The following is a 25,972-nucleotide window of genomic DNA, read 5'->3' as shown; positions in this document are numbered from 1 at the left end:
ATCAGAAACTCCACAAATATGTCAGGTGAGCGTAAAACAAAACGTTGTGTTCAGGGTTGGAAGCCAAAGTCTGGAGCTGCGGTATCTCAGCCTCAGAATTAAAGTCGGTTTACTTTAAAACGGGTCCAAAACGCGTAGTTTTCCAGTTCATAAACTTGTCTGTTGTTGCTTTTATAACCCTGTAAATATAGGTTGACAAACAGCATCTCCTTGGTTTTCCATAAGATAAGCGGTCACCAGGAGGCTGTAATGGAATTTTCCCTTTCGACACGGATAAAGGCCTCTTATCTCATCCTAATGTCAACACTGAACAGGGAAAGATGAGAACTTACCGTTACCTTCAGTAATGGATGCCAGACGCTGCTGAACCTAATGTTTATTATTCTCCAAGGTGCTTTTTTTTCATACCAAATCAAATAGTCGCCACATATTCCTCAGAATAAAAGATATTTAGTTCTCACCGGTTTGAGTTTTACATGAAGGGAAATACAGGAAATTATATCTGTGGAAAAAGTTTCTCTATCTACTAAATAATAAAGCTGAGATATAAGTTATGTCACTGCTCAGCCAGATGTTCCAGAGGTGTTCTGTGCTTCCTGGTTGCTGCTCAAGATGTTTTAGACGGTAAGACGAGCAAGAAGCCAATCAGCTTATTGATCAGCTTCAGCAGCTTTCTGTCACGTTTCAGTTTTATCTCCACAAAAGTCTGAAAGGATTTCATCTTATCTCTTACAAAATGCTGTAGGATCACCACAGGATGCTCCCAGGCCGGTATGTAAACAGCAGAGAGACGTTTCTGCTTCTTCAGGCTTTTCATTTTCAGATCAAAACAAGAGAATGAGAGAAGACTCGTAGCTTTGATCAGTTAGTTTTATTAGCAGGGGGCTCGAAATACAGGGAAACCCAACAATTTAATTAGCTTTAAACCATGTTACAGGAATATTTAGTCATTTTGTGCAGAAACTCTGCAGATGTGAGGGTTAGGGGCCCCTTGTGGACGTGGAGATGTGTTCACCAGCAGCAGTTCAGCTATTCTGCTTTAAAACTGGCTCCAAATTGGATTTTCACCATTATCTCTACTTTAGATGGCTTCATAATCTGTGTTTGCTGTCGTAATTCTGTGTGTGAAATGACTCAAACGGCCCCCCGCTATCATTACATCTGATCCCCTGACACCAAAACACTGCTATTAAGTGTTCTTCAACCTCCCACAACCTCTCTCAGCCACTGCTTCTGCTCTGGAAATGGAGAGCTGCTGCTGTTAACTGTTTCCGAGAGAAGGAAGGAAAGGCTGTGGAGGTCAAAGTGGAAACTCAAGAGTGTTAAGAGCCTGAGGAGCATTAAAGGAGGTGAATTCCTCCATAACATCACCCAGAAAATGATTACTTCATGTTTTTGCTGCTCAAAGTGTTTTTACAAGCTGCTGAATCATGAAGTGAAACATGCAAGTCGATAGTTGGATTATATTCGCTCCAAAGTGGACGTAAAACAAAATGTATCTCGCTTCTTCTTCATGTGAAGTGGTTTTAACAGCCAACTTTAACCCCAAGACGATGCTTTGGGTGTTCAAAATCAGCTTGATAATGTTTTAAATCAATACTTTGATCCAGCTGTTCTAACTTCCTATAAACCAAAGACACTCAACTGTGATCAATAGTTGTCCAGAGGAAGAAGAACTCAGTGTGATGAACATCAGCAAGGGCGTAACCATGGTTTAGATATTGGGGGGGTCCAAGAAAAACAAAATTGTTGAGTGCATTATCTACAATTCTTTATTTATATATGAAAAATTGGACATTTAGAACATAGTTTAGAGGACTACATTGACCATATAAATTCACATCTAAAGGAATAGTGTAATTTCTCCGAGACAGTGACTGCCCCCCCCACTTTGTTTTGGTTAGTTGCTTACTGTTTACTGACCTTAAACACACCTACCAATTACAATTATGCTCTTCCAGTAGTTCTGTAGCAAATAGGACAGCTTCCAATGGAAAACGACCAAATACCCAAAGCATGTTTATGGAAATATTTTAATAAGGACAACTAATGATGTAACAAATTACAGACTTTTCCTTTAACAAAAAATGTGCCGAGGACCTTTAAGTCCAGGTTCATTTCTATTGTGTCAATGTCTCAAAATGTGCATTAACAATGAAAAGTCTAATAGTCTAATGTTATTTTTGTTTTAAGTTGTTTTATTTTGAAAGGGGGCGGAAGTTTATTTTGTTGATTCTGTGTTGGATTTCCTGTTCTGGTACAATCTGCTCCGTCAAAAGTAGAAGTCCAACGTAAAGATAAGGAGAGCCGCTGCTGAGACGGCGGCGCGCCCGGTGGGTCACGCTCATTGGCTAGAGTGTTAGCATCAACAACGGCGACCGCGGCGCAGCCGTTACGTTCCCATGGTAACACACGCAAGCGCGCCCGGTGGGTCACTCTCATTGGCTAGAGTGTTAGCATCAACAACGGCGACCGCGGCGCAGCCGTTACGTTCCCATGGTAACACACGCAAGCGCGCCCGGTGGGTCACTCTCATTGGCTAGAGTGTTAGCATCAACAACGGCGACCGCGGCGCAGCCGTTACCACGGTAACACACGGAAATAAAGTGAAAATAAATAAGACATAACAAGAGACCGATCCCTTGACAGGGTTCATAAAAGGAGAACATGCATTTTACATATTTTCTTCTGTATATCGGGGGGGACAGGTTGGTATTTTCTCAATATTGGGGGGGGGACACGACCCCCCCAAAGAATGCGTGGTTACGCCATAGGACATCAGGGTGTTTGCTTCTTCACGCAGCCACTGATGACAGTCATGCTCCGCAGGGTTGCCGTCCGCCATGTTAAGGTAAAGCCCAGGTCCGCGGTGTTGACCATGCTAAAGCGCCTGGACAAGATCCGCTTCCGAGGCCCCAGGACGAGAGACGACTTCCCGGATCTGGGCGAGTCGCCACCTGCCTCCGACAACGAATGTAGCGAGGAGGTGCAGCTGAAGCCCAGAGCGGCGCTGCGAGACACGGAGGACGCCCTGCGAGACCCTGTGAGTACCCCCCAGGCTCATATAAGTGTGTCTGTCATCCATTTGTTTCCTGTTTTGTGTGATTGGTGCTAACATTTCCACCTGAGACATGTGATCTGACCCCAGAGTTACGTAAAAAGGTCCCAGCAGTGGCTGCTGTGTTTGCATCCCTCTCCAGCTTAGCGACGCAGTTATAAAACCAAACCGAGCTGCTTTTTTAAGCCTGCTCCAACTCTGAGGAGGAAACGGATGTAATGAAGGGGGGGGAAGCAGTGGAAATGAGGATTTATGGTGGACACGGCGCTGCGATGGCAATCAGCAGCGGAAATGGTGGGAGGAGCGGTGAGATGAGGAGATAGCAGGAAGGGAAGGATTAAAGTGGGAAAGTGATGAAGGAGGCGAGAGGGGAGGAACCCCTGAAGGCAAAAGGTCCAGATCCACGTATTTTCTGTCCTGTCCGGTCATCGCGCTCTGATGCTCTGATGGAGAGAGATCCAGATGAAATATTCCAGATGATTTCCTGGATAAATGGAGTCCCCTGCTGGATAAAACTGTTCCCTGGAGTCTGTTTCTGATGGTGACTGAAGGATCTTTGTGCACGTGCAACATGTGCATGCATGTTTCAGGCGTGCACCTGTGTCTCTGCATGTGTTTGCTTGTGTTTGCCTCTCTCACCCGCTGGGAAGGCATCGCCCACATCACAGCCCTGATGAGTCACACTCTGAAGCCTAAAAATAGACCGAGCTGCCTCTTATCCCTGCTGGGACACACAAACACACATATGTGAGGCGTGCCGTCGCCTCGGACCAGTCGCATGTCCCCGCCTGGTCTCGCCACCGTCCAGGACCAGGTCATGTGACCCAGGTCTGGACCTCACCTGCATCTGTTTGGAGGAGGATGGCGTGTGCCCTTGGGCTGCAGGATGCCAAACTGGCTCGTGTCGTCCATTTTAAACAGGCAGGATGTCGTTGGCCAGGTGGCGTTCAGGCAGCGCACGGACGGCTGCACGTGATCTCACCTGCTTTTTCACAACCCTTTCAAATCTGATGGGATTTCTAACCCCAAACGAATATCTTTAGCTTCACTTGAGCGTTTTTAAATGATAAGTTACCCATCTGTCAGAGCAGGGATCTGTAGTCTCAGTAATCACAGGTAGCTGAACCTATAATCTTATCCTTTGGATTTAAAATAAAGCCTTTTATCTCTCACTTTCATATTAAATGTTAAAGATCAGTTCTGTTCTGTCTGAGAGTGAAAGTCCACCTCTGTAATCGGTTTGGATTACAGTTCTGCTGCAAATCCTCCTTCTTTTGGAAACTTTGAATTGTTCTTCCACTCATTATGTGCGACAGAAAACAAATGAGGAGCTAAAGATGGCACTGATGCTGCTCCAGAGGGTCGTGGTTGTCATTATGAAGCAGGAAGACGTCTCTTAAATCCCAGTGGTGGTTCTTACTGTCCCAGCACCTTAAATCTGTTGCTGTGAATCATTAAAGCACCGACAGGAGAGTCCAGTTCTGCTGGGTTCTTACCTCCAAACACAGGTGCAACCAGCTCGTTTCAGTGAGTTAACGCAGAGCTGCTGATCATCAGCAGCTTTGGTGCATTAACTGCTGCTGTCACATCAGAGCCAACAGGAACCTGGTGGAAATGTGGACAAAATAAAACCGGTTTAGGTTCAGCAGATGCTGCATCATTCCCAGTTCAACAGCTTCCACATGGCCTTAGATTTCTGTAGTTACGTCTTCTTCAACACCTGTGCTTCCTGTCACAGGAGACGTTTAACACGTGCACCTTTTCTGTGGTAAATAATGACACAATAAGCACTTTTTAAACCCTTTTTCACACCAAAAGGAGGCTTCATCACTGCTGCATCTGTCCCATGTTCTCCAACAAGTGTTCATTCATGAGTATCGCTCATGTCCACTGTTGGAGGGGACATGGTGGAGCAGAACCAGCTTAAAATGAACCCCTTTTTATTTCCTCAGGCCTCAAACACACATGCAGGGAGCTGAGGAAGTCCAAAGGAACCTCAGTTAATCTTACAGCCAGTGTTTGGACCCTGACTGCTCCAGGCTGAGTTTATATCACTCAGAACCAGAGCAGGAAGTGGATCCATAGTGTGGGAGCAGTGGCTCAATAAACAGGACACGCTGTGGGAGCATAAACTGAAGCATGAGGAGTTAAGTGGGTCTAATCTGGTCCTTCACACTCATCCAGTCAGAGACGGGGTAACTCATGTAGAAGCCACCGGGTCCCGTCTGAAAAGGCTTCTCGTTGTTTAAATAATAGTTTGAGACTACGTTTAACAACCAGTGAGATGTCCTTCCTTCCAAAAAGTCCTGACCCACAGTTTTTCTTCAGATATTTCACACATTTTCAGTCCAATTCTTTCTAAACTCTTTGTTTAAAGTATTTAACTGATGGCAAAGACCTGAGAGCTGCATCTGGACCTTCAGTTGAAGCTGTACAGACCCCGTTTTTGCCTTATTTTTGCACACGTTTCAATAAATTTAATGTTTTCCTGCTGATGTGTAAAGAAATTAGACTTGTGCACATGACTGTCAGGATAAGAAAAGAAAACAGGAGCATAAGACACTGTTTATTCTACTAAAGATCCGTAGAAACCGAGCAACATCCTAAGGAGGCTGTTTTTAAGGAGCTTTCTGCAGTCAGAGGGGCTTCAGGGTTAAGGACTAGCTTCTTATGCTCATCTAATACATTAAAAGGGAACCAAGTTGTATTTTGTGCCCATGCAATAGAATTTTATGCAGAAATTGTAGTAAAATGTAAAACTCGTGGACTGAGTTCTGTTTTTTTGGAACATCCGCTGCATATAAATTGCAGAATAGATGAAAATGAAAGCTCACATCAGCGTCAGTCAGGATGAAAAGGGGGAACGGAATCAGGAACCAGCTGCTAATGTAGCAGGGTGACGTCAGGGCTCGACCTACTTCAGCGAACCGGGAGGTTCTGACTGCATCAGACCTCTCCCAGGTGTGTTTCTGTGTCCTCTGGGACCTGTTGGCACCATGAAGACCGATACTGCAGCCCCAGATACTCCCTCCTGCTGTCTTCATCCCGATCTGCCTCCCTGCTGAGCGGCGCTGTGTCCGCCGGCTCTCGTCGGGCTTTGGCTCTCTGCCCACTGCACTCCTGTCAGTTTCACTTCGCCCTCTCCGTCTCTTTCGCAGAGACGTTGCAGTGTCGGGAATAAGCTGCTGCTGCAGCGTGTCTGTGTGTGTGTGCTTGGCTCTTAAAGGACCCTCTGCTGTAGTCGAGCAGAGATGCTCACCCTGCAGTGCTCCTCGTCTGTTAGCATCATTCCTTCCCTCTGCATCGCCTGCTCTCAGCTGCACACTTCCTCCCACCTCCTCTCCTCTCACTCGGACAGTCATCGGCCACTTTCCACCATCTTGTGGCCAGCTGTGTGTCAGCGTTGAAGTCATCTGTGTTGCTGCTGGACGTGGGGAGGAAGCAGTGAGTCATGGCACCGTGCTGATCCGTGCGTTGGATGCTGCTGGATGGGCCGTCCCTGCCTCTGTTCACTTGTCTGTTTTCTGTGTTTGAATGCAAATGACAGGCTGGTTCGGGGTCTCCCACCATGGCTGCTGCCATCCAGGACTTCCAGAGGTCGGAGTCGGAGCGGCTCAGCGAAGTCAAAGGTCACTTGGAAATCGCCTTATTGGAGAAACATTTCCTACGTAAGTACACTCCGAACGCCGCTAAACGCTCTTTTTCTTATCGTTTATGGCCGAGTTTGTCCAGTTGCTTTGGCTCTGCCTCCAGTTCCAGTCAGATTCCCTCCATGAGGAATCTACCTGCTGGAAAAAGCACGTTATCCAGTGAAACCGAGGCAGGAAGCAAACGTTTGAAACCCGAGAGCTCCTGCTGGGGGAAGTGTTGCTGATAAATGGTGCGTCAGCTTCAATGAAGAAGCATCTCGTGATTTCTTTGTGGTTTGACAGTCGGCTGGTTTCACTCGCTGCCTTTTGTCCAATATGGAAAAAAAGGCTGATTCTGCTGCTTTGTTGCGTCGTATGAAGGCCAAACGAATGAGAGCAAGACGTCTAATGAACTTGGATAAGTGTGTAATGTGATATTTGGAATGGGCTTTGACATCCTGTTTGGTTTCTGTATATTAGCAACCTTGAAATTACTCTGGAAGCATCCTGGAAGCAGGCAGCAGCGAGCTGATGTTAATCAGTTTATCACGCTACAGCAGAGAGGAAGAGGCGTGATATTATGAAGCAGCATCCGTGACCCAGCAAAGACTTTTACAGATCCGTGTATTTTAACCTAACAGAGTGTTCAGGTGAGGCTCAGTTTGACCCGTTAGCTTTGTCTCAGGCCTTTCATCCACATCCGTCCCTTTCCATCCCCTGAAATGATGCTTATGAGCCAAACTCAACACTTCAGTACCTCACAGAGGCTGTGTCACATGACTGTGTCACATGACAGATCACAAGGCTTCCCCCGTCTCTGGCCGTGTTATTTAGCTGTGGGCTAGCGATAAAGCTCCTTTGGTGTCCCTATCAGATGTTTCATAGATTCCTTCAGCTCTGAGTTCTGGTGAAAAAGGAGGATTTTTAGTTGGAACCACCTGTGAGACACAGAAAACTCCCTTTCAGCCACCGATCTGCCGCTCCTCACTGCTTTCTCACCTGTGCTACCTGCTTTTTGTACGACACCAAGCACCAAACCAGATGGTAGAACTCAGCCGGCAGCGTAGCAACGTCTCAAAACCTTTGCATTTGCAGTGAAGTGAGAGAAAAATGGCAAATATTCCTGCTGCAGCTGGTTGGAACAGCTATGATCTGTGGGGATGGAAGCGTGCTGCAGCCAAACTATTTTTAGTTTCAGTTTCTGGACCGACTGCACAGCATTTGCATTAATTACTCATGATTCCCTCAGAGAAGCATTATTCATAACCTTTGGGTAAATGCTCAGATGCTTTCCTTTCTGAAGCTGGTGAAAACAGGGAGGAACTCTAATGTGGGAGCAGGGGCAGCTGGTGGTGTGTAATGGACTGTAAGCTTCCCTGTTGCCTTTGTACATCTATTAGAGGGAAAGTGAGATGCAGGGAGAGGCTGTGAAAGGGAATACCTCGGGCCATGTCCTCTGTGAAAAGGCCGGGCTTCATTGTCAGGATGAGCTCCCCTTTCACAAACTTTCTCATCTCTGTCCTCCCTCTCCACCCAGCTGAGTTTCTTCTCCTTCTCTCTCACACGTTGCCCTCTGGTCGTCTGTAAAAGGTGATTTCTCTCTCCATCCCATCTCCAGCCGACGTAATCGTGCTTCGGGGAATAATTCGGCACCTAATGGAGTCCCGTGCTTTCAGCCTTGTGGTCTTATTATTGAGTATTCGCTGCACTTTTGTTTGCTTTCCTCCTTCATTTTCATCTTGGCTTTCCTGGACGAACAATAAACAATGGGCCGCTCGGTGCATGCGGCTGCATGCACAGTTTAGCCTGCTACATAGGTGCTTGGACGTCATTCCCTCAGTTATGTGTTGAGAACAAACGAATACAGACTTGTCTTTAGTTTGAGCTAATGTGATTAGCGGGGTGAAACAAAACACTCCTTTTAGCAAGACGTTGTGGCTTTAAATGTTGTGTAATGGCTTTTCTGGTAATAGAGGAAAATAAAATGCTATAATGGGATTATAAATGTATGAAGTGAGGTTGTTCCCTCTTCCTCCTCACTTCATATCAATCAATAAAAGTCATTTCCAGGGACTCAAAAGTTAGCCCCAAAAGACTCCAGACTTTACTTTAACTCGAGACTCGTGAACAACCGTTAATTAGCTGCCATTCGTCTTTTCCTTTGTGTTTGTGCCGCGTTTGAAGCGCATCTTCAGCATCAGGACAATGGCGAGTGCCTCGAGTCATTACATTCGCACACAATGCTTCACGCCGTCGGCCAACAAGCCGGCGTCTGAAGACCGCTCAGTCGCTCGCTAACATGGAAGACGTTAAATTAGCGATTAGCCAAAAAACTAGCCACAGCAAACCGTGAGCAGGCCTGCAGCTGCGCCACAAGATTAATCTGCTCCACTGTCCAAAGTCACAGTTTCCATCGTGGAGCCCAATCTGTAACGTTTCTGAGAGCCAGTTTTTCATTTTTAAGCTAATCATCATTTTCTTGCACCATGCTTGGTGTGTTTAGTTCATTTTGTTGTGTTTTACAACATTGTTACGAAATTAAAATACTTCAAACCACTTTGCTGTAGATTTTCTTTACTGAACCTACAGTTGATCCATTTTATCCTGTTTTATGTGCAGCTCTAAGGTCAGAATTTGATCTAGTGTAAAAAATGACTCGTGAACATGCTAACAACAATAAGGGAACTCTCACCCATCGCTTCGTCTTTACTTCTGAAACTCCTTTTACATCCAGTAATGTTTCTATCTTCTTTATAATTAGCGTGAGTTTTAAAAACTGGGATTTCTGCAAAGCAACTAAACAACTTTACAGTCTTTGTTGACACAGTTGCTGCTCAATCGGAGCTCTGATCCAATGTAGAATCAATGTTTGAACAGCTTAAAGAAAGATCTAAAAGATACAATCAGGCAGTATTTTTCACTGTTTAGCTTCAGCTGTGGTTTCATGACATTTAAAAGGCAAAACTACTGTATTAAAACATCAATAATGGAAGCAATGGCAGTCCTGAATCCCTCCTGGGGGAAGAGCGTGTGATCAACATGGAAACTCTTCTCATCTCCTCAGCCGAGAATATTTCAGCTTCACTTTTAAACTCGTGTTGTTTCTGTCACTTTGAGGAAAATCAAAGACATGTTTTGGCCTTTAAAAGCTGCATTTCCAAAGGAAAAGCACAACAAAAGGTGCTCATTTAACCCCAGAAATCAGTTGTTGCTGGATGTTTTTCCACAGAGCGTGGGTGTGTTTCCTCTCTGTGTCTCACTGATGTCGCTCTCTGCTGCCTGAAATAAATTCTCCGACCTTCACCAGCGAGTCCATCCCAGATGGAAGCTGTCCTGATTGGCTGCTACGATTCAGAGGACGTGAAATTGTAGTCCTGACAGCCTGTTGCTTTTCAGGTTCTTATTTAATGCTTTTTTCTCTTTTAATGTGGTCTTTATCCATTGCAGAACCACTGCAGACAGGCAGTTCACTCATAAACTCCCTTTTCTTACTCCTTTGAGTGTCTCCTAACCTGGAAAAATTAATTATTTTACATTTTTATAGGCTTTAAATAGTATTTTATGACATGAAGCTACTGAGTCACCTTCAACAGTGAAGTTGATGGATCATCTAAAGGAGCACAAATGGTTTTTATCCAAATTTGTACTATAAGAGTGTGGTTATTGCCTCAAAGCTTTGATCCATGCTAATATTGAATATTTTAATGAAACTCCCTGCCTCACGCTGCATTCTGTCTAAGCCAGTGATGGCTGTCCTGTTTTTACTGCCGGCTGCTATAAAACTACAGTTTTTATGTTTTATATGATTCATGTCGAGGTTGTTCTCCTTTGAGGGATTCTTTGTGTGAAGCCGTTAAAAGATGGAGCAGCAGAACCAGCTTCTTTTGTCTCGTTCATGGCAGCACGGCTCAGGTTTGTGAAGCTGCATCTGAACAAACCAAATGTACTTCTGAGTGACGTTTTCCCTGAGCCAAACCAGCCAGATTCAGACGTCTGGAGATGGAAAAGATGGAATTATTCTGTTGTTTCTAAAAGCCCAAAACAAAGAGGGAGCGCCTCCTTGTTATGTTCTTTGTTATTAATTATTCAGATGCCCTGTGGATGATGCGGTGAAGGTGAATATTGGAGATAAATTGCAGCTGCGCGTCACAGTCGGCATTTGGAGAGCACACTCTCTGTGATGGTTCAGAGCTCGTTATAGTAATGGATGTAAAAGCAGAGGGAAATCTGTCCCTCGGGTATCTGGGCTGAGCTGAACTGAACTGACCCTCCTACAAGTGGTAAAAAGGCAGCAGATAGTGCTGCTGGAACTCACCTCGTGTCATTATATCAGCAGGCTTAACGTGCCGAGCCTTTGCTGCTCCTCTCTGTACGGTTGTTCTCTGACCTCCCTTCAGAAAAAGCCTGAAATATGTATATTATTGGAACTTTATTTCCATTTTTGTGTGATTAGTTTCTCTTTAAAAGTGGAACCATCATGCATCCATACTCCTGTTACATTGTGCAGCAGACAGGCCGTCCCCTAATTGGACTTTATTGGTTTTACCAGTTCCATAAAGTTGGAAAGGTCCAGATGCGGGTGGGTGTGCGGTCATGTGTTGAAGGTCAGCACGGGGGGGGGCAGGCCAGGCTTTGAGCTCCACAGTCCGCCTGATCGATGGTGTCCTAGCAGCTGGCCTACTTCCCACTGGGCAGAGGAACACAAACCTGCAGCAGCACGAGTGAAAGCTAATGGGATCCGGCCTGTAATGCGGCTCTGCTCCGGCTGTTCCATCCAGAACTCGATAAACCCCACGAGCAACGAACATAAACCGGCCTCCAACATCAGGAAGTGTGTCAGTGAACGGTTACAGACTGAAATATACGAACACAGAGTCAGCCTATGCTGAAGAAACGACTTCTTAATGTTAACATCTCATGTCTTAGTTTAATAAAATGACTTTTAGACTCAAGTCACATGAGAAATAACTCTTTAAGGTCCAGATTTGGCTCATTTCTGCTGCTATGGAACCAATATTTTACATTCTTAATCTATAAATGTGCTCTTTGTAACGTTTGTTTGCAGAAAAAAGGCCTTAAATCTGATGGTTTTTCCCTCATAACCAACCAATCCACCACAAAGCTCTGTTTTTACATCATAAAGCCAGTAAATCGTGCAGCGCTTCAGATCGGGACTATTTTTTTGGGGCATTGCGGCTCAGTTTTACAACTAGATCCAGCAGTGCGACCTGGGAATAAGCGCCCCCATTTTTTATTATCATCTTATGAGAAGCCTGTACGGGGGGGGGGAGGTGAAGACAGGAATCTGTGACCTTTGACACATTTAAACAAGTTTTACAGAAGTTAAAGTGACGCCAAATAGCTAAATTACTCATTACAGACACATTTATTCCATTTTAAGATCATTGAATGTTTGTTTTTTAAATTAAGATCATCAGCAAAGATGGAAAACACATGATGGTGTCGATTTAAAGTAGTTTCTGAGCTGAAAGGCTGCGTTTTCTGCCATAGATGAGCGTGTTTCTACAGGAAGGAGTCGTTGGGAGGTGGAGGTGGAGGTGGACTGGCTCTGTTTACTCTCATGGAGGCTCTGAAGCTGTCGGCAACAAGCTGAAAACGGCTCACTCACAGCTCCACTGCCCACACTTTTCATGGTTTGTTGTGGCAGGTGTTCCCACAGTTTAAAAACCCTCACAAAGTCTTCCTGAGAAGCTCCACGATCAGAGGCTGTGAGCTGCTAAATCCAGATGTTATTTATTGACTCTGGAAGCTGCTCTTGTTTTCTTAACTGTTCCCCTGAAAGCTCTCGGTTCCCGTCGCTCGGGGCAGACCCGATATCTGATGTAAAGAAATCTATGATGTGATTACTGTTCTCCAAACAAGCAGATGGTGTCCTCCCCGCCGACAGACCGCTGAATTATAGAAAACACCCCCCCCCCCCTTCAGCACAAAGCCTCCAACATCAGCATCTCCGCCACACTGGCTGCACGCCACGTGAAGAAGATGTCAGCGAAGAAGAGAGAGCTGTGAAGTTTCAGATGGAGTTAATGAAGTCATCTCCATGTTGGGGGGGGGGCTGAAATCTAGGTCATCCAGGAAAAGGAGGGCCAGAGTGGGAGGAGAATTTTAGATAAGTTTGAGAAAAATAGGGTGTAGAATGATGGCGAAAGCTCAAATGAGAGGATAAGTAGTTGTTGCACGCCCTGCCTCCTTTTCATTGGTCGGTCCCATCTGCAGATCGGCAGGACGCCACAAAACTCAACTTTCCTTTCTGCCCAAGTCAGCCAGTGTTCTGGCAAACATTGTTGTGAATGTGAACAATGAGAGGCCAGTTCGAAGCAGCTCTCACTCTGCCCCTGTTTCTCTGAACACCCGGCCCCCCCCCCACCTTGCTTTAATGAAAGGAGCCATTGTCTTTGGCCCGGATTGAAAAAGTCTCGCAGTACTTTTCCTTTCAGGTTCTGGAAACGCTGGCTGTTTCTCGCTTTGTGCACAGAAATGATGCGCAGCTGCTGGTCCTGCCGCACGCACACCTGAATTTACACCGAAAACAAAAGCACTCGTGCACACGCTCGTGCACACGCGCAGGGTTTGTGTCTCTGGGTTTGGAAATGAGATTCCAGGCCCTCTTAGTGTGCAAAGCCCCACCTCTCTCCACCTCTGCTGCCCTCCTCTCTCCACCAGCTCGCTCTGACCGCTGACCATCGCTCTGCCGTCACAGCAGGCGTTTGTTGTTGCCCCGAAGGCTCTGGATGCGGCACATACTCGGGGCCGTGCACCTTGACTTTGATGGGCAAAAACCAGCTGGGCCGGACGAAAGGAACCTGAAGCCGTGGCTCGATTTCAGGAAAAAACCAAGGCGGCCACGCTGCCGTCCCGGTCCTGCGTGAGCCTCCCAGGAACCGGTCGGCTGCAGAGGCGAATGGGCATGTGCAAGATGGAGGACTGCACCATCGACAGCTTCGAGCTGCTCTACAGCGGAGCTGTCGATAGGATCAGAAGCCATAAAAGTAACCTCAGCCTCAGTAAGTTTATCAGCTTCACACGCAGGAGTCTGCAGGCAGGAAGGCGGACATGGACCGTGTAGAAACTCATTTTATTGCCTTTCTTCTGACTCAGGATGACTTTGCTAATTGCTTTTACACCCCGTGGTTTGTGATTCTTTCTCACCTGATAAAGTTTGATGAGGCTGTGGATTAAAACGACTCACCTCAGCCGCAGTAACGTCCATTGACTGCTTTCCACGTCGAACCATAACCCTTTAATCATCACATGAGTTTGTGTATCAAGGAAAGCGGCGCGGCAGAGAAGGTCAGCGTGATTAAAAGCGACACTTCATGGCATTTGCTTAATCCCTCCTCTGTGTTGCAGATAAATGGTGTTGCTGGTGTTCATGATGTCCAAAGAGATCCTGTGGTGTTGTAACACGGGCTGAGGACTTCTTTAAAACACTACAGTCTAATTTTAGAGGCAGAACAGACATATTGACAGAGTTATTAATATGGTATCTGATGCAGAGGGCCTCTGTGGAGCAGGGGAATGATTGTGCTCCATCTCTCTTTGTCTGACACACTTCTATATTGTGTTGGATCACAAACTGGCTGCCCTATTTCTAACATGCTGCTGAAATGAGGCATCTCTCTCTGTGGTGTTAGGAAGGATCTGGGAGCTTTTTACCATCAACTTCTTCTGACTACACCAACCAGGGTGCATTGCTGCTCCTGCATCTAACTTCTGGCATGGGACAGCCTGGCAAACATTAAGCTGCTTAGCTCATTGTAACCTTTAACCAGCTTGTTGAACGCATGCTTATGTTGGCAGATGGGTGGGGGATACGCTGTTGGGGGGTGTATGAACACATTAAGAGGGAAAGGAATCCTCTAAAACTGGATTTGAAATTGAGCTCGGCTGCTTTTACTCAGCAGAAATGTTGGAGGGGAAAATATGAGGCCGTGATGTGGAGGTAGGGTGTGCTCTCCCAGGAAGAACAGCAGCTGCAGGAGGCTCAGGCTATGAATGTTTAATTAGATTTAATGGGCAGAGATGGAGGACAATAGCGAGGTTTGAGACTGTGAGAAAGACGGTGGGAGATGGATTCCTGAGACAGGCCTCCTTTATGTCCGCAGCTCCTGTTCAGCAGGGTTTTTGTGTTATTAGGGTACATTTAAGGAGATCTAACCTGCGTGAGCGCTTTTATTGGCCTCCCTCCTCCAATATTCATGTGTCCTGTTAGTCGGGGACAATAAGCCGAGAGGAAACTCTGCTGATGTTGCACCCGGGCTCAGAAAGTCCAGATACCCGAAACCAGCTGATGGCAGGAGCTGATTGACAAGGAGGAAGTGGATTAGATGGAAAATCTCTTTCAAATGAAAAGATATGTGTTTTAGTTTCCTCCAGGCCTGATTCTGTGAAATTTCATAAGAGAATATGAGGATAAGCTGCTGATCTCCAGGGTTTGTGTGGTTTCATTCCAGAGGAGGAGCTGAGGAAGCTGCGCGAAGAGACCAACATCGACTCCCTGCGGCAGGAGCTGGAGAGAGAGCGGAGCAAGCGCATGGACCTGGAGCAGAAGATGAACGAGGTGCTCAAAACCAGGTGAGACGGGAGGCCAGACGGGCTGGGAGGTTAAAACGGGGTCATCGTGGGTCAAGTTGGATTCAGAGTGCGAGCCAGCGCTCGTGCTCTTAAGGTCTGCTATAAATAGAAGTGTCAGCTGCTCGGGAGGCGGGGAATTCCACAAGGAGGTGCGTGCTTTGAGGGAGACGGAACGGGTAAAAACAGGATCGAATCGCACGCCAGTCTGACCTGCCAAGTGCACGCTGTCACACGCTGGCTGTGTGTGTGTGAGGTGACCCCCGACTGCCGGTGGGAAATTCCACCGACGATCTGCAGGTGATTATCAGCACGGCGGCGAAGGAGCGTGCAGCAGGACTTCTGTCAGAAGCCTCATTATTCAGCGTGATCCAGACACAGAATTAGGTCATAAGTGACTAAAAGAGCTGCTCTGAGGGAGATTAAAACTGTTCCTGCGTTGTTTGACCGCTGCTGAAAGCCAGTGAACTCTGACAGGTGTTTGCCTCCAGCCACCAGGTGCTGACAGGTGGAGGATATGAAGACGGCTTTGAGCTTTCTTCCATCTCGCCTGCATTCCTGAAGAAGCTCTGACCTTAAACACTTAAACACTTACCAAAGTGACCCTTGAACCTAGAATGAGTTCAATGGTTCTTTAGCTGATCAGAAATAGCAGCTCTCTTTTCTTTAAAACTCTTCCAGCTCAGGGCCGCGGTGCTGGAGTCCATCCCAGCTAAAACCGAACAGCAGTTTGTTGAATCGGTAAAAGAAAAGGAACATATGAACGTTTTGCTTCACATCAGCGTCTCTGAGAATCAACAGAACACGCCGCCTCGTGTTTAAAGTTCAAACAACACCTGATACTGTTAGCTGGACCTCACGCAGAGCAGCAAACGTTCCTCACCAGCTTTCAGCCCGTTTTGTTTTTAGAAAATGAACCGACAGCTCTGAGGAGCCAGCGCAGAAGCCTTGTTCCCACGGGACGCCATATTAGCGCTGCACCTCTGCCTCCATCTGTCCTGCGGTTTCAGTGGATATATGCTAACAGTTTAATTAGAAAGACCGAAACAAATGAGGGGCCCTCGAGCGCCGGGTCTCTGGTAAAATGCCTCCAAAGTCACTCTGTGAGGGTTGGTTGGAGGGAAGATGAAGATTTGTTTGAGATTAAAGCATTAAAGGTAAAATCTGACGCCAGTGTTTGATGTGACCATGTGAAGGCTTCCCTTCAGTCTCAGATTGTGTCACATGTTGCTGTTTATCTGCACTTCCTGACACTTAACAAACCTCCTCTTTCTCTGCGTCTCTCCCTTTCAGACTGGAGGACTCTCCGCCGCAGCCTCCTCGAAAACAGCAGTCCCCCTCCAACAATGGAACAGGTAGGACCCGGCGGGGGGGCAGGAAATGAGGGCTGGGGGACGTCCTCTCGGTGGGTTTGTGTGCGTGCAGGGGAGGCGGCGCTCGATAAGAACAGAGTGTCTGTGGGTTGTTGTCGGGCTGAAAGGTGGCAAGCAGCTAGAAGCACGATGAGCAAACAGCAAAGCGTCAAAGCTTTAATCTTATTTACCCAGATGTGCCTCAGGAGTTTCAAACATATCAGTGATGGGAGGAAGGAGCTCATTAGTGCGTCAAGTGTGTGAATAATTCATAGTTTGACTTCCAGTGACCCAGTGACTTGTGTGTGTGGGAGACTAATTTAGGAAAATGGGTTATGATTGTAGATCGCTTCATGTAGGGCAGACATGTCTGAGCTCCAGCTGCGTGTTTTTGAGTTGAACTCATTTCTTTCAGTTTCCATCCAAGCAGCCAGACTTTCTTTAACCTTTAAAGTGTCCTGATCAACAGTTCTGCAGCTTTCTGTAACCTTTAAAGTGTCCTGATCAACAGTTCTGCAGCTTTCTGTAACCTTTAAAGTGTCCTGATCAACAGTTCTGCAGCTTTCTGAAGCTCTTTCACAGTTTTTCTTTGGATATTTTCTGCTTTTTCCCTCATTTTCAGTCCTTGTTCCTGAGCATTTTCAGTGTTTTTTCTTTGTTCAGCCACTTAACTCTGAGCTATGAAGCATTCAGGCAGAAAAAAGGCTCCTAACTCAAGGGATGAACCAGTGTTGTGTCGACACAGAACAGACAACTTAGCAAAGAAGCCATTTTAAACTGGATCTTTAGGCACTTTGTTACAAAGACACATAATTTGTTCCCATTTCTTTAGCTGCATCTATGAAAAACAGCAAAGAAAACACAGTTTGACAGACAGAAAATAGGATTTCTGCAGCAACAAGGTGATTCCCAAAGAGCTATTAGCTGAAAACTCGGCTTTTCTCAGCATCTACACGGGGATGTTAGCTCAATCGTTGATGAAGGTGATTCAAAACTTTATCTAACTTTATCGGTCGGTTCCGACAGATAAAATCCAGAAAGAGGTTTGGAGTTCACGGCTGCAGAAGTGGCTGTACGAGCGCTTCGGAGTTTACATCGAAGACTTCCGCTTCCAGCCAGAGGAAAACACTGTGGAGGCCGAGGAGCCGCTAAGTGCTAAAAGGTGAGTGAGATGAGCTCTTTGACCCGCTGTTGCTCAGGGAGACGTGAAATACTTCTGCTGCTGCAGCTGCAGTAGAATTAGACTCCATCAAGGACAAAGAGTCGGAGGCTCCTTCTCTGTGAGGCAGAGTGAGTCACAGCAGACGGACCAAGGCCACAGTTTGACTGCCTTTTCTCTGCTTGTGCCTATTCTCACCTTCACTTTCTGTGTTTTCCCTCCAGGCTGACAGAAAACATGAGGCGACTCAGTGAGTTAACAAACAAGCTTTGAACGCTCACACATTTTTACACCCACAAGTCCTCCTGTTCCATAAAGTGTAATGATTTAAAGGAAAATACCGACACAGAGTGTGTTTGACATAAACTGTGTGTTCTGCTTCAGAGCGAGGAGCCAGGCCTGTCACCAACTTCTTAAGGAACCTCTCCGCCTTATCTAACTGGCACTCTGTCTACACCTCAGCTATTGCCTTCATTGTGAGTCTAAACCTTTCTCTCTTCAGTGTAAAGTATGATTTTAAGTGACACTAATCTGCATCCATTAAGGTCTAATGTGTACAAGCCCAGTTCAGGAAGGTGTAAAGTGGGAATAAACCCAGAGTTTATTCAAAGTTCAGCACAGGAAACGCATCAAATGCTGGAAGTGAGACGTTTCGTGAAGAATATAGAATTTGAGAAGTTGAGACAGAGGCAACAAAAAGCCTAGAAATAAACATCTGGAGGAACATCAGGTTAATCTGCAGCAGGTCAGTGATGGAAAAAGCTCCTTCGAGAGGCTCAGAAGTAAAGGTGGATGATGGTGAATCTTTTATCGATGTTATGGGCTGTAGGTAATCGAATATTCCCAGAACACAGCTCCACAAACGCAGGCTAAAGCTCTGCCATGCTGATAAGAAGCCACATGTGAACAGGATCCTGGAAACCTGCACATCTGGAAAGGCTATCTTCAGGTTTTACAGCAACATCTGCTCCCTTCTGCAGGGAAGGCCTCGCATATTTCAGCAGGACAAAGTCCAGCTGCTGGACCAACCTGCTGCAGTCCAGATGTTTCTCCTCAGCTCCCAGATGTTTTCTGGGCTGCAGAGACTCTGGTTGTGGAGCAGGAGGAGCTCATTGTCCAGAAATGATCCCACATTAGTGTCAACGTCCTGAAACATCCTCCATCCCTGTTACTCTTGTTGGAATCAGAATAAAATTAATCTTTATGCTCAGTTTGAACAGATGTTTGTGGAATGAAGCCTGAGTTAATCTGAAGGAAATTTCAAAATAAAAGCTTTTTGCAGCTCAGACGAAGTGACTCAAAAGAAACATTTTCTGAGCTTAATTTGAATCGGACAGAGCAGATATCACAAGGAAGAGGTCTGAAAAAATGCTGAAAACTGTGACCTTACGTTCCACTTCTTCCTTCTACATCATTAAATATAATATAATATAATACATTTCTGCCTTTTATAATCCTCCTAAAGTAAAAATAGAGCCGTGAAAGGAAACTTAAAGTTCCTGAAAGCAAACCGATTCACTCATATAAACATTTAATCTCATCACAACGTTCAAAGCAAAGAGAAACTGGGTTCAGGTAATAAAATAACTTTATTTAAAGAGGTTTATCTGCTGCATATTCACACAAAATTAGGTTTTATTCCATAAACTGAAGCTGCTCCACACTTAAAGTCCCATCTGTTGATGGATAAATGCGATCTATGAATTATGCCTGTAATATACTCATCTGTAAAGGAAGATTTAAACCCTGAAATGACTTTTAAACGTTATATTTCACCGCCTGCTGTTCCTTTGCAGCCTGCCGCTGAACCTCGTTAGCTTAGAGAATGATTTTGTGACCGTATTCGGGTGAAAATGGTACGTTGTTCCCTTTGGTTCCAGATTTACATGAATGCTGCTTGGCATGGCTGGGCCCTCCCCATGTTCCTCTTCCTGGCGATCCTGCGCCTGTCCTTGAATTACCTCATCGCCAGGTAAAAGCACCCATCACCTCACAGGTGTGTCCTCCCTGCAGAGGCTCATATGTGCTGATATTTCCATCTTCTTGCAGAGGCTGGAGGATCCAGTGGAGCATTGTGCCTGAGGTCTCAGAGCCAATGGTAAGACGAGTTCCTTCCTTCTGATTCGCTGCTTCAGAAGGACGTTTGATGCAGTTTTTTACTGTTTTTCGTGCAGGAGCCTCCAAAGGAAGACCTGACTGTATCTGAGAAGTTCCAGCTTGTGCTCGATGTTGCACAGAAAGCTCAGGTACGCGACACATTCATGAAATGAGTTTACAGACGTCAGGAAATGCTGCAGCTTCAACTCCTCACTCAACTCCTCTTTGCAGAATCTTTTTGGGAAGATGGCAGATGTTCTGGAGAAGATTAAGAAGTAGGTTTTTAAACGTTGCTTTGGAGCTGACGCCAGATGAGCAGCACTGTGCATAAAATCTAAACCTCCCCCCCCCTTTATCTGTCAGCCTGTTCATGTGGGTGCAGCCCGAGAGCACCAGGAAGCTTTACATCTGCCTGTGGGTGGCTTTCATCTCCTCCTGCGTCTTTCCCTACAAGCTGATGGGCTTCATGATCGGTGAGGGATGCACACATTCATACACATCTGGAGTCCATAATAAGAATATTTGTGTTAAAGTTACTGGAAGGGAGCTGGTGAGAGGAATTCACCCAGATCAGTGATAAAAGCTTTAAACAGTCAGCTCATGTGCTAACTTCCTCCATCCTTCTTCTCTGCAGGTGTCTACGCCGGCATCAAGTTCTTCATCATAGACTTCCTGTTTAAGAGCTGCCCAAAGCTTCGGGACAAGTATGACACGCCGTTCATAGTGTGGAACAGTCTTCCCACCGACCCCCAGCTCAAAGAGAGGACCAACGCCACCTTGTCGCGGCGGGTAAGAAGAAGCAAGCTTCTTCCCTCCCTGTTCAAGGCTTCTTCTTTAATGCCACAGATGATCCAACGAAGCTTAAACAGAACGTTTGTGCACTTTTAAAGAAATATGTGGAACTCCTGAGGATTAAATAACAAACTAAAACCCAATTTATTGAGAGTTGGTGCTCACTCGTCATCTTGACTTTTAAAGCTCTGGATTCCTCCTGTTCAGGGCCATTGAATGCATCACGTACGGTTCTTTTAGCAGGAAAATAACTCAGAACAACACACTTTAACAGCATGGCCGTGTATAACCTAGCATGCTAACTGTGAACGACTGCTCTGAAAAGAGCTGCACATTCATGGTTGAACGGGGGGGCTGTTCTACTGCGTCTCTGTGACGTTTTCACCAGCAAATTTGGGAGTTTTAAAGCAGTTCTTAAGCCCTTTTCTTCCAAATAAAATGGAATAATGGTGGCTTAAAATCTACCAAAACATCCATTTCATCTGAAATATAAACGAATAGCAAATATTTCTTCATCCTAAAAGTTTATGTAGCCTTTTGCTACCAGAACAGCCGAAGCTCCACCGGGTCAGAAGTCAAGATGATGAGCTTTCCCACTCTGCCAGGTGTTTCCCGTCAGGTTTTAAAGCTAACTAAGCATCCCAGATAGCAGAGTAGCGGGAGAGGAGCGCGTCCTCCCTCCTTCCTCTCAGGGATCCGTCACAGCTCAGCTGCTCACTGTCTGTTGTGGTGTCTCTGCTGTGGCCTCAGTCACAGCTGTACTCTGTCGTTTCTCTCTCTCAGCTCTCCTGCATTGAGAAGGTAGGGGCTCTGGTGTGTCTCCCTTTGGTTCCTCCTCTGTGCCTGGGTGTGCTGCCAGCTCACCTTAAAGCGTGCGTGCGAGCGTGCGTGATGCTTGACACGAGACCGGCCGGCAGTGATTGTGAATGGATCAAACTGTCACCAAATCCTTTTTATTCATGCTTTTTAACATTGCAGTGGACTGTTTCTCTCTGCATTACCTAACAGCTGCCACACTGCTGACATTTTTGATCCATTGGTGTAGATGCTCTGTGAGAGGTAGCCGTATGTTTACGGAGTAATTTAATCCCATGTTAGCTCATTAAAACCCTCCCATCCCCCTTTGCACATAGTAAATGAACCCTAGAGTTTAACTTGTTGTTAGTTTTTTTTTTTTAGTTGATCCCCTTAAGAATGAGGGTGCATTTTCAGTGAGATACTCAGTATTTTTCTACTAACGAGCAGGTGTTTCTGGTTTGTTTACTTACTGTCTGGTGCGTATGCTGAGTGAATGATGGCCTCACTCTCAGCTTTGCACGTTACACCTGAGCCTGATGCAACAAAGCGCACATTTTGCAATGTTTAAATAAGGAGCTCTTCGAGGCTGAAGGCCTCTCAGGCTGATGTGGAGGGATTCCCGCAGTAATCTGAACTGTTTTCTGTTTTTTTGTCCTCCTTTTCACTCATTTTCTGCACCTTCTTCCTTTTTTTCTTGATGTCTGCTCTCCCGTCATCCCGTTGTCTCCTTTATTTTTCTTTTTTTCCTCCTGTTTTCGCTCCCATCTCTCGCCAGGTTCAGCCGGTGGTGTCTCGGAGCAGCCTCGCCACCGTCCCGTCTGGCGTGAACAGAGAGGAGGAGACGGGTCGCTCTCACAGCACCAAAAAAGGAGCTTTTCATGAGATCTTCAACCTGCCGGAGTCAGAGCGCCCTCTGGCGGGTGAGGGGACTCATTACAGCTCACCAGCTTCATTTTAAGTGTCAGAAGTCCAACTAAAAAATGTTCCCTGTTGGTTCGCAGTGTGTGAGAACGGCTGGAGGTGCTGCCTGATCAACAGAGACAGAAAGATGCCCACAGACTACATCAGGAACGGCGTGCTCTTCGTCACAGAGAAGTAAGTGTCTCATCCGCCTCGTGTCCGATCATCAGAGCTTCCTGTTGGACGCCTGACTGACTGAATTCAGCCTGTTTCATCCGGACTATTTGACTCGGATCTCTGTCTCTCTCTCAGTTATCTGTGTTTTGAGAGCTCCAGCTCCAGATCCAGCTCCTCCAAGAAGAACAAAGTGATCAAGCTGGTGGACATCACAGACATACAGAAGGTAACGTCAAGAACGTCTTTGGTGTCGAGTGACTTGTGCGTTTCAGTCTGATCAGATCTGACTTTCTGTCCCGCAGTACAAGGTGCTGTCGGTCCTGCCGGGGAGCGGGATGGGCATCTCTATCGCCACTCCTTCCACTCAGAAGGTAAGAAAAGCAGTGAAAAGCATGCTGATGGCTCCCGAAAGGGTCAACTGGGTCAGAACTTACACGCCAGGTTCTTTAGGGGTCAGAGGAGACATTTCCGTCACCTTTTTTAGCAGGATGCTGCACAGCTGTAATTATTTAAGTGTTCTACACGATTTATTGTGTTTCGAATTAAGCATTCATGAAAATACAGTGAGACACGTCACATTCAAGTCTGAAAATAATGCAGCATTCATGACTGCACAGCTGGCTCTGAGACGCACGCCGGATGCAAACTGCACAAAAAAAAACCAAAAACCCAAAGATTAAAGACCTCTTTAACTGTTTAAACAAATTAAACGGCATCAAAGCTCGTGACAAACAAGTTTTCCCTCATTCCTAATGAACATCTGACCAGTTATTTAGATTTATTCCCAGCGAATGCAAACAATGGCGAGAAAAGCAGTGAAACTGTGAGAAACAAATGTCTATGAGAAGAGATAAATGAGAAAGAAGCGCTCAAACAAACTTCTGAGCAGACTGAGACGCTTATGTTTGGATTTGATTCTTTGTATACTTTAAATATCATTACAAAATGTTGGATTTGCCATAATACATAACCAGGTATTCAGGCAAGTACTTTACCTTTAATAACCCATACTTAACCACTGACTTGTTAGTGAGCTAAATGCCCATTCATCCTGCTTCTAAAGGCACATTGTCCTGTTAAGAGTCCAGTTGGGTTGGAACCTACCAGAGCCAACACTGGGTTCATCCTGGACAGGTTAACAGACCAGCAACCATGTGTTCAAAGGACAGGAACCTCACTTCTAAGTAAATGTAAATGTAATTTATTTCTACAGCCCTTTACAACAATTAATATCGCTTTACAGCAGATAATAAATAAAGAAAAGAATAAGTACAAAACAATAAAATAACAGGAAACGCAATAAAATAAAATACAGCAAAATTGAATAAGATCATATAAAAGAGTCACCATACTGCTGGGTATTAAAAGCCATCTGAAATAAGTTTTTAGCCCAGATTTAAAGAGGCCCAGGTCAGAAATAAGATGCATCTCGGGGGGGGGGCTTATTCCAGAGCCTGGGGGCAGCAGCAGAAAAGGCTCGGTCACCCCAGGGCTTTTATTTTGACCTGAACACTTCCAGCTAAAGTTGATTTGTTGACCTCAGAGCTCTGCCAGGGTTACAGTTAAAAGCTCAGATAAATACGATGGGATGAGGCCGTTAAGAGCTTTAAAAACAAACATTAAAAGTTTAAAATCAGTTCTATAAAGGACAGGAAGCCAGTGAAGGGAGTTCAGAACAGGAGGGATGTGCACAGGTCTGTTAGTGTTGGTTAAAGACGGGCAGCAGCAGCATTTTGCACCAGCTTAAGGCGACTGAGAGAAGTCTGGGAGACGCCGACATAAAGTCCAGTAGTCTAACCTTGAACTTATTATGGCTTAAAAACATTTTAACTTTGGCCAGGAGACGCAGCTGGAAAAAACTAGTCCTGACAACATTATTAATTTGTTTGTCAAACTTCAGATGACTGTCAAAGGTCAAAGGTCACTCCTTAAGACACAAAAGCAGGGAAAAATCTAACATTTTAGCTTAGTTATACGGAGGGCTTCACACCAGTGGATCGAACCACTAATCCCACACTCAGCAGACAATCTGCTGGTCCGTCTGAGCAAGTGTTGCAGGAATGTGACATCATGCATGTCCAGTATGTCACAGCGAAGCTGGTTCCTGAGTGATGTGGTGCAGCTCCAAACCAAATCTGGACTGATTTTGACAAACATTGTTGATTTGTTTGGATGCTGCACAGCTGTAATTATTTAGGTGTTCCACACGATTAAATCTAAGCCTCTGTGTCCCCCCCCAGCCACTGGTGTTCGGTGCCATGATCCACAGAGACGAGGCTTTCGAGACCATCTTCACTCAGTACATGAAGATCATGACCACCTCCAAACCACCGGCCAGCGCAGAGCTTTAGAGCGCCTGCCTCCACCTCGGGGCTAAAGGCGGCGGCAGAGCGCCTCCTGGGCTTCACCTGAACTGGAAGATTCTCTCAAACGCCTCTCCTCCTCTCACAGTGGACACGGGCTTCCTCGTCCACGTTCAGCTGGTGGACGCCATGTTCAGGCGGCGCTGGGCCACACTAACAGAGGAGCGAGGATCGGGGGGGTTTTTATCAATCATCAGAGGGCTGACGAGGGGCTGGTTCTCCTCTCCCACCTCACACTCCACCCGACTCGCTGGCTTACCTGTTTCTGTGTTTGCATGTGTGAGTGTGTATGTGTGCGTTGTTGGTGTCCAGTGGCTTCGTTTTCCTCTTTCTTCCTCGTTCATCTCCTGTTTCAGGAAGACTCATGAAGCTCTGACCCTGGATGTAAAACGGTCGCCCAGCAGATCTTTTATCTGCCAGACATGTAGGAACAAAAATGTAAGTTTTAGCTTTATAAGTCACAGCTAAATGAAACATTCGTGTTAAACTGGTGCCTCCCAGAAAACTGTAGGCGTGCCCAGGTCCGAGTGGCCAGCTGTCGCCACTCGACTGACACGGAGCCTTTCTGTTAGTTTACGTTGCTTCTGCGTATTATATTCGAACTCTTCTGCTCGTTAGTCGCCGCCGTCGGGCTAACGGACGGCGAATGTTGACCATCTGCTTTGTTTGTTTGTTAGTGAGCGTCAGTGAAATATGTGTAAGACGTGTTTGCCTTTGTCTGCTCAACAAACAGCCTTTTTGGATGCGGAGCTGCTGGTCACGTGCACAACTCCGACTACCACTTAGATAGGTTGCACAGCTGGAGGACACAGCCCCCCCCCCGCTGGGTGTTTGTTCTTTTTTTTTGTTCATCGCACTTTATCAGAACTCTGGACTGGAATTGTTGATGTTTTTATGCTCAAATCTTCAGCCGATCGCTGCACCGATACGGTCTGAAAACCAGATCTGACACCGATACAGTCTGAAAACCAGATCTGACACAGATACGGTCTGAAAACGCTGCGTTCAAACCAGATCTGACACAGATACGGTCTGAATGCTGCGTTTAAACCAGA

The 25,972-nt window shown here is 46.0% G+C and overlaps 1 protein-coding gene across 3 annotated transcripts in view; it reads left to right on the top strand.

Moving 5' to 3' along the window:
- gramd4a (GRAM domain containing 4a) overlaps positions 1-25,759 on the top strand; it is a 30,464-nt gene extending 4,705 nt beyond the window's left edge. The window contains exons 2-20 of one of the 3 annotated variants that reach the window (XM_072377093.1): positions 2,830-3,043; positions 6,606-6,726; positions 15,162-15,282; positions 16,573-16,634; positions 17,658-17,793; positions 18,015-18,040; positions 18,175-18,266; positions 19,671-19,762; positions 19,840-19,888; positions 19,965-20,036; positions 20,119-20,162; positions 20,251-20,360; positions 20,522-20,676; positions 21,463-21,480; positions 22,253-22,397; positions 22,479-22,572; positions 22,690-22,780; positions 22,857-22,925; positions 24,795-25,758. In XM_072377093.1, the coding sequence (XP_072233194.1) occupies positions 2,830-3,043; positions 6,606-6,726; positions 15,162-15,282; positions 16,573-16,634; positions 17,658-17,793; positions 18,015-18,040; positions 18,175-18,266; positions 19,671-19,762; positions 19,840-19,888; positions 19,965-20,036; positions 20,119-20,162; positions 20,251-20,360; positions 20,522-20,676; positions 21,463-21,480; positions 22,253-22,397; positions 22,479-22,572; positions 22,690-22,780; positions 22,857-22,925; positions 24,795-24,905 (1,822 nt within the window). In that variant the 3' untranslated portion in view covers positions 24,906-25,758. Of the gene's footprint in view, positions 1-2,829; positions 3,044-6,605; positions 6,727-13,442; positions 13,713-15,161; positions 15,283-16,572; positions 16,635-17,657; positions 17,794-18,014; positions 18,041-18,174; positions 18,267-19,670; positions 19,763-19,839; positions 19,889-19,964; positions 20,037-20,118; positions 20,163-20,250; positions 20,361-20,521; positions 20,677-21,462; positions 21,481-22,252; positions 22,398-22,478; positions 22,573-22,689; positions 22,781-22,856; positions 22,926-24,794 lie in introns of those variants that run through there. The other 2 variants (XM_072377094.1, XM_072377095.1) reach the window with 2 other exon arrangements.
- The last annotated feature ends 213 nt before the right edge of the window (positions 25,760-25,972 follow it).

The sequence above is a fragment of the Leuresthes tenuis genome, unplaced genomic scaffold, assembly GCF_036924035.1.
Source record: "Leuresthes tenuis unplaced genomic scaffold, fLeuTen1.0.hap1 SCAF_23, whole genome shotgun sequence".
In the NCBI taxonomy this organism is placed as follows: domain Eukaryota; kingdom Metazoa; phylum Chordata; class Actinopteri; order Atheriniformes; family Atherinopsidae; genus Leuresthes; species Leuresthes tenuis.
This window is presented reverse-complemented; position numbering and strand designations above follow the sequence as displayed.